This window comes from Amblyomma mixtum, chromosome 4 (assembly GCF_055824585.1).
Source record: "Amblyomma mixtum isolate Tamu chromosome 4, ASM5582458v1, whole genome shotgun sequence".
NCBI lineage: Eukaryota > Metazoa > Arthropoda > Arachnida > Ixodida > Ixodidae > Amblyomma > Amblyomma mixtum.
The window spans coordinates 113214941-113227104 of record NC_143015.1 but is presented as its reverse complement, the minus strand read 5'-3'; the positions used below and the strand labels follow the sequence as shown (position 1 = coordinate 113227104).

General features: G+C 44.0%; 2 protein-coding genes across 11 annotated transcripts in view; one reads left to right on the top strand and one right to left on the bottom strand.

Moving 5' to 3' along the window:
* Positions 1 to 226: 226 nt before the first annotated feature.
* Positions 227 to 12164, top strand: part of Cluap1 (clusterin associated protein 1) — a 17995-nt gene continuing 6057 nt past the window's right edge. The window contains exons 1-6 of the mRNA XM_089587769.1: positions 227 to 354; positions 446 to 557; positions 646 to 730; positions 9362 to 9553; positions 9663 to 9758; positions 11892 to 11975. Coding sequence (XP_089443895.1) covers positions 333 to 354; positions 446 to 557; positions 646 to 730; positions 9362 to 9553; positions 9663 to 9758; positions 11892 to 11975 — 591 coding nt within the window. The 5' untranslated portion in view covers positions 227 to 332. The remainder of the gene's footprint in view (positions 355 to 445; positions 558 to 645; positions 731 to 9361; positions 9554 to 9662; positions 9759 to 11891; positions 11976 to 12164) is intronic.
* LOC149347926 (uncharacterized) overlaps positions 3722 to 12164 on the bottom strand; it is a 27145-nt gene continuing 18702 nt past the window's right edge. For 7 of the 10 annotated variants that reach the window (XM_089587765.1, XM_089587762.1, XM_089587760.1 and 4 more), the window contains exons 3-6: positions 6804 to 6927; positions 6124 to 6202; positions 5424 to 5470; positions 3722 to 4298 (exon numbers count right to left, since the gene is read on the bottom strand). In XM_089587765.1, coding sequence (XP_089443891.1) covers positions 5467 to 5470; positions 6124 to 6202; positions 6804 to 6927 — 207 coding nt within the window. In that variant the 3' untranslated portion in view covers positions 3722 to 4298; positions 5424 to 5466. Of the gene's footprint in view, positions 4299 to 5423; positions 5471 to 6123; positions 6203 to 6803; positions 6928 to 12164 lie in introns of those variants that run through there. The other 3 variants (XM_089587761.1, XR_016292703.1, XR_016292702.1) reach the window with 3 other exon arrangements.

Here is a 12164-nt window from a genome sequence, read left to right as displayed (position 1 = left end):
ATTACCGCAATTTAATTAGTTCGTTTTCTGTCTTTCACAATACTCCACCCTCAAAATAGGACTCGTTATTTTACTTCAATTTTGTTTGGTTTCGGTTTTAAATTTTTTTTATAATAAATAGTTTTTAATTAAATTAAAAAATAATGCCATAACAAAGTTAATCGCCTATAAAAAGCAAAAAAAACATTACTGAAGAACAAAAATAACGTTGTTATGACAACGGTCGCCTTGGCAACAGCTTGCAAACAGTGCTTACCGAAAGTATGGTGTCCATACCGAAAGTGAACTGACGTTTCATAGTTTCGTTGTGCCGCGTGAAAAGGAGCATCGACATGTCCTACCGTGAGCTCAGAAGTAAGGAAATGATCTTCAGGGAATATACTGTGGCCTCTCCGTTTCCAGCTATCCGAGTGAAGTGTCACTTTTATTTCTCTTCAAATTTCAGACTTCACAGAAATGACCAGGGCACTCGGCTATCCTCGGCTGATATCGCTGGAAAACTTTCGGACGCCAAATTTTCCGCTCGTCGCAGAAATCCTGCGCTGGCTCATTAACCGGTAAGCGTACCATTTAATGCTCATAAACGGGGCAGCTTGCAGAAGTGCAACATACACGTTTGGACGGGGATGTCATCCGGCCATGCAGGTATGATCCAGACATCGAGGTGCCGCCGGACATCGACACCGAGCAGGACAGGGTGATATTCATCAAATCTGTCGCTCAAACAATGGTAAGCATACTTTAGCCTGAACATGCGTCAATCCCGCGTTCAGCTGCAAATGCAACTGCAATCCGCCAGTTGCGTTTAGGGACATCGGACGCTAGAGAAACTGCACTTCCCCGTGGACACCGAACATATGTGCAACTGTGTGGTGGCCATTTTTTAAAATGATAATGTCAGCGATTACATGACATTTGCGCCGCGTATGCTAGGTTGTTACCTGGCAAGGCTGTAATAGATATATGGGTATTACTTGGTGAGGTTCTAAATTGGAAACTGCTCCTGCACTGCACGCATGTGCACTTGGCTGAACCTCCAAATCTCAAGTTCTGAGTCTGATATATATATATATATATATATATATATATATATATATATATATATATATATATATATATATATATATATATATATATATGCGAGAAGCCAACAGCCACAGAAACCAGGGGACAGGAGGGATTTTTTAATTTATTTATTTATTTTGTGCTGTTGTTCGATTTAGAATATTGCTGAATATGTTATCGCTTAAAGCTAATTGATTAGAAAAGCAGAAGAAAAAACAACCACATGCCGCCGGCGGGAGGTCGTGGGTTCGGATCCCACCGACGGCATGTGGTTGTTTTTTCTTGAGAGAGAGAGAGAGAATCCAACAGCCATAGAAACCAAGGAACAAAGGGGATTGTTTTATTTTATTTATTTTGCAGTGTTGATCATGGAGAATATTACTGAATATTTTATCGTTTAAAGATAATTGAGTACAAAAGCAGAAGAAAAAAAAGCGACAAATTATTCAGTGACATTCTCCATTGATCAACACTGCAAAATAAATAAAATAAAAAAATCCTCTTTGTTCCTTGGTTTCTGTGGCTGTTGGATTCTCTCATATGTATAACGAGCTCCTCATTCCCCTTCCCTTGTCTGCTTAATTGCTTAACGAGGGCCTCAGTTCTGGCAGTCATGATGCTATTGGAGCATAAGAGGGTTCTCACACAGCTTCCACCCTCGCCGTTCGATGACGTTCCACGTCACACGGGCGGTAACTCGACGTACTACGTCCGCTGCTTATGAACGTGGGTGGCGCTGATGAACACTCTCAAGGTTAGGTCACTTGTAAACATAAATACCCCCAAAAGTAGAAGATCTGACAGCCGTCACCGTAGCTCAGTTGGTAGAGCACTGAATGCGTAATTCGGAGGTTGTGGATTTGGTTCCCACCGGCGGCATGTGGTTGTTTTTCTTCTGCTTTTCTATCATCTTTAATCAATAAAATATTCAGTAATATTCTCCATTGATCAACACCGCAAAATAAATAAAATAAAAAAATCCTCTTTGTTCCTTGGTTTCTGTGGCTGTTGGATTCTCTCATATGTATAACGAGCTCCTCATTCCCCTTCCCTTGTCTGCTTAATTGCTTAACGAGGGCCTCAGTTCTGGCAGTCATGATGCTATTGGAGCATAAGAGGGTTCTCACACAGCTTCCACCCTCGCCGTTCGATGACGTTCCACGTCACACGGGCGGTAACTCGACGTACTACGTCCGCTGCTTATGAACGTGGGTGGCGCTGATGAACACTCTCAAGGTTAGGTCACTTGTAAACATAAATACCCCCAAAAGTAGAAGATATGACAGCCGTCACCGTAGCTCAGTTGGTAGAGCACTGAATGCGTAATTCGGAGGTTGTGGATTTGGTTCCCACCGGCGGCATGTGGTTGTTTTTCTTCTGCTTTTCTATCATCTTTAATCAATAAAATATTCAGTAATATTCTCCATTGATCAACACCGCAAAATAAATAAAATAAAAAAATCCTCTTTGTTCCTTGGTTTCTGTGGCTGTTGGATTCTCTCATATGTATAACGAGCTCCTCATTCCCCTTCCCTTGTCTGCTTAATTGCTTAACGAGGGCCTCAGTTCTGGCAGTCATGATGCTATTGGAGCATAAGAGGGTTCTCACACAGCTTCCACCCTCGCCGTTCGATGACGTTCCACGTCACACTGGCGGTAACTCGACGTACTACGTCCGCCGCTTATGAACGTGGGTGGCGCTGATGAACACTCTCAAGGTTAGGTCACTTGTAAACATAAATACCCCCAAAAGTAGAAGATCTGACAGCCGTCACCGTAGCTCAGTTGGTAGAGCACTGAATGCGTAATTCGGAGGTCGTGGATTTGGTTCCCACCGGCGGCATGTGGTTGTTTTTCTTCTGCTTTTCTATCATCTTTAATCAATAAAATATTCAGTAATATTCTCCATTGATCAACACCGCAAAATAAATAAAATAAAAAAAATCCCCTGTGCTCCTTGGTTTCTGTGGCTGTTGGATTCTTGACAACACATCAACTACTGACACAGGCTGAACCTGGCTACATGAGTCACATGTCTCAGCCAGCGGTAATTTGGCGACGCAAGAAAGAAAAAAGAAAGAGAACTGCTCTATACACACTACTGTGCAGTGCTAAGAAAACAGCCGTCAAAACTTAAAAAAGGGCCTATCTTTTTGGTCTGGGCTTTTCTTGACAGAATGTCACTGCCCTTTAGCAACAACATTAAAAGACCAGGTTGGTCCCCGTTCCCAAGCGCATATGAGCCTGCCATGACATCCTTCACATCAAATAAAGTCTGTATGCTTCAACCATAGCACAGCCGAACTGTGTTTATAATTTGTAACCATGCACCTTGAAAGAAAGCTTTTGCAGACAAAAGAATGAAGGTGTATTCTAGTTCAAATGGCAACGCACAAACCCAGTGGGCACACATGCAGCATCACTACAGTGCTACATGGCTAGCTACTGTACCGGAACCGCCATACAGTTGCCTTAAGTTAAATAGCACATGACTAGCCTTGTTACTACAGCTTGTAGGCCCTGATGACCGTATCATTGCGTGAACGCCTGTTCTGCTAGCCTGTCCAGTCTAGTAAAGCTTCTCATTGTCGACCGATTGTCTGCGACAGTATGCTGGTAAAGATATGCACTCGCAGATAGAAACAGAAAACAGAAATATGCACTTTTCAGCCAAATGAAGGCCACACAACTTTATGCAAGCACAGAAAAAAAAGTGCAACTATATTACAGCAATAGCCGAAATATTGCTGTAATAGTGCAGCAATAGCTGAAGCAGCAGATGGCGATTGTGCCGATGTAATACGTTGCAGTTGAAAACTCCCATGCTGGCCAGATCATGTTATCCACGTTTGCTTGGCCCAGTGTGTAAGGCACTCTTGAGAATGTGCTCTCTGTGGTGATGAGATCCAGGTGAGCTTGTGATTCAGCGCACTCATAAAAAATGACCACAGGGTACTACTGCTTTCTCCATCAGTCCATCTTCGCTCAACGAGGGGCAAAAAGTCCTGGAATCCTTATCTATTTATTTTTCTCTCCTGAACTTGGCTCTTCCACTCAGGCTTACACTGCACTCAGTTTTACATGGCAGTAGTTACAGCAATGAGTGCAAAAACTTTGCATCGTAGCCGGGTGAATCGCAGTTCTTCAGTCATGACGCAGCTCAAAGTCTTTTTGCCGGAGCAAAGCAGGAACTGCCAACAGCTTTTCAAAGTTGTTGAAGGTGTTCTTGACAACTGCGAAAAAAAAAAAAAAAGTAATAAACATTCAGTTCTGGTGTAGATGTTTGCTACATTCCTTTTTCATCACAATGTAGAAGTTACCTCGCATAATGCTATCTTTCGCTGATGTACTAAAGAATCGCTAAGTCACCTGTACTGCTACTGTACTGTTAGGTTTCCAGCTTCAGATTTCATGAAGTTCTCTTCTGAGAAAGTTCTGGCTCAGCTGTGGCCATTTTTTGTTTCCAAAAATTGGATATAGTGTAATACCCCCCCCCCCCCCCCCCCCTTCCCCCCGTCTGCAATCATGAGCTCTGACAGCACATTATGAATAAGTCAAGCCCACTTATAACAATATTCAAGTGCCATGGAAATACCATTGTTATAACCAATAATTGTTATAACAGGGTTGTGCCGAAAAAAAAAGAAAGGATGACAAACTTCAGAGCATTTATTGACAGTAAATACCCAGAGGGGTTTGATTGTTCTAATGCCTGTAAAAGCTCGTTAAATCGAACTTCAGGGAACTGGAACAATGTTCACTGTTCACCGATGACCAAAGCACCGCCATCACTGCACCACCGGGAGCTTTGCGCACCTCCACATCACAGGAATCAAGCCGGCTTTTTGGAAGCTATTCTTATGGAAAATTCAAGAAGCATGCAGAACCAAGGGTGTGGTGACAGCTGACAAGAGAAAAACTGCGCTGGCTGCATGCACGCGCGCTGCACTGACTGATTAGGGGTACGCATGGCGTGCGTAGCCAATGCAGCAATGCAGCAGCTCTCCTGACGCGATGACGCCTGCCTCTTTTGCTTTCGTGGCGTTGCTGCGCCAGCTTAGTCCATTGGTCGGCCCCACACATGCACGCTTTTGTGTTGTAAGCATGGTTTTGCTGGTGTGGTTGTAGCATTTCTTTTCTTTTTCTGTAATGGTTGACACTCAATTACCAGATTTAATTGTTATAACCAATAATGTGCCTTGACAGCATTGCTATAAGCAGTTTATTTTACCATAGAACACATGGCAAAGCTGATGGTGCCATGACCGACCATTGTTATATCCGATATATTGTTGTAACCAGTATTGTTATAAGTGGACTTGACTGTATATTCAGTGGCCGTGTAGCCAGCTACTTACTGGAATGAAGCAACGCATACCTGAAGTGAATCTTTCATCCATGTCACCTGCAGGAAAAAAAGAAAAGAAAAAGGAGGTATTGCTTAGCCCACACAGGCCAGCAAACTAACAAGGATCGACATTCACTATACACATGTGAAGCAACTACACATGTGTCTGTATTACTATAGCACTTGCCACCCAGTGCCGTTTCCCACTTGGAAAACATCGTGAAATCTCCAAATGCTGTACTTACGCCCCACAATGTTCTCAAGACTGAGCCTAATTAAATGACAGGGTTCGCAGTGCTGCCAGTAGTTTCTGCTTTGATTACTAGTCTCCCGCCTTTCTTGCTTGGCACTGAGATTCAAAGACGGGGTGAAATGAACCGTGTCATTTGTGATTTGATCTGCCACAAAGTCATCCCTTTGCGCAGAAGAAATGCTGGTCGAGTTCCCAAAGAGTTCCCAAAGAACAGTCTATCTTGGCTTTGCCTCTAGCACCCTTCAGTTACCAACATGCCCATCATCAAATGTCGTGTTTGGTGTCTGTGTAAACGCAATCAATGCAGGAGGTGCGCAGTTGCCAAGCACGGGAGGAACTTTGGGGTTGTACCACATAACCCAATGGGCACTGACACTCCCATGGACATCTTGCGGATGTTTAGGATGTCTGCAGGACATCCAAGACAGGTTCAGTGCTCATCGGGAGCTGCACTCACCTCCCATCAAGCACACCTCTGATGTCAGTCTGCATAGCTTTATGACACGTCTTCTTGAACATTGCATTCACCTGGACACCTGTGGCAAGAAGAATGAAACAGGAGTAGGGAACAAGAATAAATTAGAGCCCTTGTCAGCAATCACCAAAATAATGTTGCTAAATTACAACAACTGGGATCTTGGGCATCACGACTTCATGATGCAAGAGGCGATCAGATTTCTCCGGCAAGACTGCAGCCATGCACAATTCTATGCTGTTCAAGGTTGTCGTAGGTGCTTTTCGTGCCCTATTCCAAAAGTTTGTTCATCACCTTTAAATTAAGCGCGATCGAAATAGGTGGCGATTTTGTTCCTTGTCAACCGTTGGGCACAATTGCTGCTGTTGCTGTTGCCGGGTTGTTTCTGTTTGCGGGCACAGGTTCGCCCAGTGTAGTTTCTTTTGAAAGCCTTCAGCTGTCTTGATGTTTCTAGGCTCCCACCACTACCACCACCACGTGATACGTGACACTTCTATCACATACACTTTCCTCTCGAGCGACAATGGTAAGCTGCAACCTCATGCCACGCAATCTATCATGCTTCAACTGTAAGTGCAGCAATCCTCAGCCAGGTTATGGGCTCAGTGGCACTTGGTATTGAGAAAACTACCGCGACGATGCATAAAGCTTTTCGCACTCACCCGTGCTCTTGATACACAGGGAAGCCTGAACTGAGACGCTGTGTCCCGCAGCATGCCTCTCTCCTGCTTTCACCACTGAGTCTGCCTGCATCTCCACTGCTCGGCCGTCAGGGGAGGCAGCAGCCTGTAAAGATACACCAGCTCGTTAGAGGCAGTTAGGCAGCAAATATTCGGTCACAAGTACGAGTAGCACTGCTTCACTTGATACTCGCGAAGCTGCAATCACTAACCAATCCCTGAACGGTACAGCTTAAGGCCACCCGAGAAGGGAAGCAAGTAAAGGAAGCAGCAAGGTATGCAGATGTCAATGAAATGTAGTCTTTGCACAGTGTGAGAGAGGTACAATACACCAAATACGAGCAAATGAGTTCACTAAAACTCTATGTCAGCACATTGCCTATCACTCGAAAGTGTTGCTCTGGCTGCACAGTCTCCCACCTTTGTGACGTCGGCATCGCAAAGGGCAATCGTGAAGGGCAGCAGCCCTTCATGATTGGTGCACATTGACATCATGGACTCAGGAGCATGTGTATGTATGGACTGTGTGTGGATTAGCCACATGTGCACAGCGAGCAGGTGCTGTCTCAGGACAACCGTCATTTGCACTAAACTTACTCATCTGCAAGGAAGCTTGGTGTGGTTCCAGTATTATTTATTTATTTATTATTTATTTACAATACCCCTAAGGGCCCTCGTGCGAGGGTATTACATAGGGGTGGCGATACAAGCATAAAAATATGGCACAGACATTTGAAACAAAATACACGTAATAATGAATTAAAACTAGTGATGTACACAAATAACACAACAAACAACGCAGAATAAAATACTTAGTAAATGTACATAATACAACAAAAATACCAAATCTGTTAGTCCATGGTTTGCTTTAACGAATGCTGAAACGATTGTAGGTTAACCTCAGTAGCTATGCGTGATGGCAAGTTATTCCAATCTATTACAGTGCGAGGAATGAATGATTTTGCGTAGAGCAATGAACGGCATGTGATGCATTTTATTTTGTTATCGTGGTCGCGGCGAGGAAAGACTGCAGGGTGTGGCAAAAAGAAGTCGTCGTGGAGGGTGGGATGGTGATACAGTTTGTGAAGTCAGGTTAGGCGAGCGAAATGGCGTCGACATGATAGCGGTTCCAACTCGGCACGTTGTTTTAATGCTGTGACACTGGTGAAGTAGTAAATAGTAGTAAATTAAATAGTAATCATTATAATTATTATTACGGACAAAAGAACCCAAGAGCTGGACCCACTCGTGTTTAGGGCCCATAACTCGCAGGCCGCTACCCCAACCCTGACATCTCTACACATTCTCTTCCTTTATTTTCTTCGTGCCTACTACTATGCACTCTTATGCTGCCCGACAGTTTGAGTGTCTACAGTTGCTGCTGCACAGTTACAGTACAGACAGAGAACTTTCCTTTTCACCCTCCACACACGCTCTGGGCGCCACATAGCTGTGAGATACTGCAGCAGAAACGACCAGATGTGATTTACAAGATTTTATGCGTCGTGTGGTCCACTGCATACATTGGCAAGGCAAATAAGTTTGACAGAAAGCTGAGAGAGCCCCAAAAAAATTGACAGGCAACCTCTCGAATTGATGTGGCGAAGCTGCGACAACAGCGGGAGGTTTTACTTCGGCTTTTACTGATTTCGCTTTTGGGGCAATGATTTGGCTTTTGGCTGGCCCAGCATGTTTGCAACTGGGCATGCCGCAGCTTTGAGCACAAACTTTTGCGCCAGTGGTTTTCACTTGTGTGTGGTGTGGCTGGTATCCTGCGTTTGCGACAAGGCGTGGTGGTCTTGTGCGGTGATTTTATCGCATTTGCTTTGAGAACTGTTGCTCGCCCTAATGCTTTTATGTGCTTTTTGTGTGGTTTTGCGTGATTTTGACGCAAGGCGAGTTGCTCTATAGGTACTATTGTTGACGCTTTGCTTTCGGGTCTCATTTGCACGTTGGTTTCTTTTACGCTTTGCAAGCACATAGCACAAAGCCAGAACGTTGGAAGGTTCGAAATGCTGAACACCTCGGAAAGTACGGAGTGCTTGGTCTCTACCAAGCTCGGCGTTACGCTCTGTGCAAATAGTATTGGCCGTGTATGTTAACCTTTTCTCGTTCCATAGTGGGGCATTTTAGCGATGTCAAGAGAACATCGATACGCCGATGTCCAAGATATCCACTGACGCTGCGTGTTATTGGCACAGCTATATGGCGCACATTTATTTAAGGGTACAGAGTTGAAGGCAGTGAAAAGTGAAATACTTCAGCGCTTCAGATAATGAATGGTGTCAACAGTGATTAAGTACATCCACTATCAGAATCTGTCCACTTTTACAGAGATATGCATCAGCAGGGGGCAGCAGAAAGTTAGGTGGGCGGACGGGATTAAGAATTTTGAGTGGATAGGGTGGCCGCAACTGGCAAAGAACAGGGTTAATTGGAGAGACATTGGAGAGGCCTTTGCCCTGCAGTGGGCGTAGTCAGGATGATGATGATGATGATGCATCAATTTGTACCCCCTTTTCCGTTCACACTATTCGCAGGCTACGAAAGCCCACCTGAAGCTGAACACCCGCAAACTCTACATGGCTGATGGCTACGCTGTGAAGGAGCTCCTCAAAATCACTGCCTTGCTGTATGATGCCATGCGAGCCAAGGCCGGCGACGAAGAGTCCAACAACAGCAGTCAGGTGGTTGCCATGCCTTACGTACACAACTACGATGCAGCTTCTAAGGTGAGCTGGGCCCTTTGATTTTTTGTCAGTGATGCTTCAGTTAGTGTGGTGCCAGCATATTTGAAAAAAGTGAAGGCCTCCTCATATGTTACTGGGTCCTTGTGCGTAGTTTTCAGACCTGAAGATGACACGACAGCTGGCCTCCGAGATAACCCAGCAGGGTGCCATTCTCTATGACCACCTTGCCAAGGAAGCGGAGTTGAAGGTACGTAAAAAAAAATGTGGTTTCAAAAGAAACTGACCGGATGCCACACATGAACTTTTATATGTCAGCATTAATTTATACTTATGCGTATAATGTGAAGAATGCTTGATGAGGAGTTTATTGACTTTTACTTCTCTACCTTAAGAACTGGTCCTGAGACACAAGCCTTATTAACTCTTTCCTTACTACGGGAAAAATAGCCACATTTTTGAGATTTCATTAAATTCTAATGTGACAGCATTAAAAGCCTCGTTGGGAAAAAAAAATGTGCCATCAGTCCTAAAATTTGCCCATTGGCTGGAAGAAAGCAACGTCACTAGACCAGAAGTGAATCTGCTTCTGATAAAGGCATCAACATCTTCTGATGCTATTGCATTTATCGCATTGGCAATGCATAATGTAATTAGGTGTCCCTGTGAATTTCTCCTTTTCTCCAAGATCTGTGACATTTAAAATGCAATGCAGTACAGCTGCAAGAGAAAAAGATTAGCACAAGTTACTCATGACCGGAGCGGAAAAATTGCGAGACACGGCGCTATTGTAGCCGTATGCGCCGATAGCGAGAGTGCCTGGCACATTCCACTTTCCAAAGTGGGGGTGACAGACAGAAAGCAGCACATCCGAAAGCATGCACTGCCACACGTTACTTTTGACAGTGCATCCCCAGCACATTTTTAAAGGAAAACGGTGATAAAGATAACGTTGCTCTCTACGCTAGCGCAAAAAAAAATAAATAAAACTAGATTATGTGCTTAGCCACCTTAGCACACGGTTTGGCTGATAAGACGTCTACAGGCGTTCGTTTAAGAAGTGCATTTCTTATGGGCGAATGTCTAGGCGGGCTGCTTTCTGCCGGCCACCCCCGCTTTAAGAAATGGAATGTTCCTGGCACTCTCGCTATCGGCGCACTCGGCAGCAAAAGCGCCGCGTGTCGCGATTTTTTCGCTCCGGTCATGATTCACTTGTGCCATTCTTTTTCCGCTGCAGCTGTACATCACAATGAAGCAAATAAACTCATTTTTTGAAAATATAGGTTCCTTTAAAGTGTTTTGTGTCTTATCAAATTTTATATGCGAAATCAAGGTTTTTGGATAAAATCTGAACAAAAAATTGCAAAGGTATACTTGTATGCAAAAGGCAAAAAAAAATTTAAGCAGCTTTGTAATATACAGTGTTCGGCCCACCCAATAGCAAATAGCTTGTACAGTTTTATGGCTAGAGAATAAGCACTTTAGACCCTTAGTTTGGCACAAGCGGTTCAAAATTCACCGTTACATGAAAAAAAAGACAAACTGAAGAGAAAGTTAAGCTGTAATTTTCTAGCTTCAAGGCAGGTAGATTGGAATGCAGAACAGTGTACAAAAGCGTTTGGAATTGGTGTTCGCATCCATTGTTACTGGTCGAACATCGTAAATGGGCGCAGTAGGGAAAGAGTTAAAGGGTACATGAACAAGAGAGAGCATTTAATGTTAACAATGCTAAATCACTGCAGAATATAAACAAAAACAATATTTAACGCTGACGCAGTGGCTCAGTGGTTATAGCGCTCGGCTGCTGACCCGAAAGACACGGGTTCGATCCGGCCGCGGTGGTCGAATTTCAACGAAGGCGAAATTCTAGAGGGGCCCGTGTACTGTGCGATGTCAGTGCACGTTAAAGAACCCCAGGTGGTCGAAATTATTCCGGAGTCCTTCACTATGGAGTCCCTCATAGCCCGAGTCGCATTGGGATGTTAAGCCCCATAACCAAACCAACCAACAACAATATTTAATGCACTGTGCCAATGTTAATCATATAGGGCTGAAACTTAGAAGCTCACAAAAAGCTTGCAAGGAAACTGTGGACAGTGTACTGTGCAATGGAAAGGAAAAATGGAGACATGACGGCTATAAGAACAGCATGGGGTAGTGAATAACCGTAAGCTGATGATATTTTAGCTGAAATTAAGAAGAAAATTGGATCTGGACAGGAGATGTGACTTATAAAGCTGATCAGTTACTGAATGAATGCGAATACTAGAATGAGAACCATGATCTGTGTGTCTCTCTGTCTGTGTAGTCCTGAAAAATTAACATGCAGGTGACTGTGTGACTGGAAAATGAAGTACGATTTGGCCTTTTCCGATTTCTTCAGGAGATCAGAGCAGCAACTCTGTCAAAGCAGCTGGAGATTACGGACATAGAGAAGTGCCTTCAAGATGCCATCAAAGCTGTGCTTGTGAGTTTATGTTGGTGTTCATGTCATAGAGTGGAGCTACTAGTATCGTCAACAGTCAGTTTGCTGGAGCTGCCTTCTTTTTAAGGCTCCGCACACTAGTGTATGTGACACACAATATCGGGGGAAAAAAATTATTATCGCCTTTTTTCTTGCACACAGCTTCAAATAGACGTGTGAAGCCGAATTCCA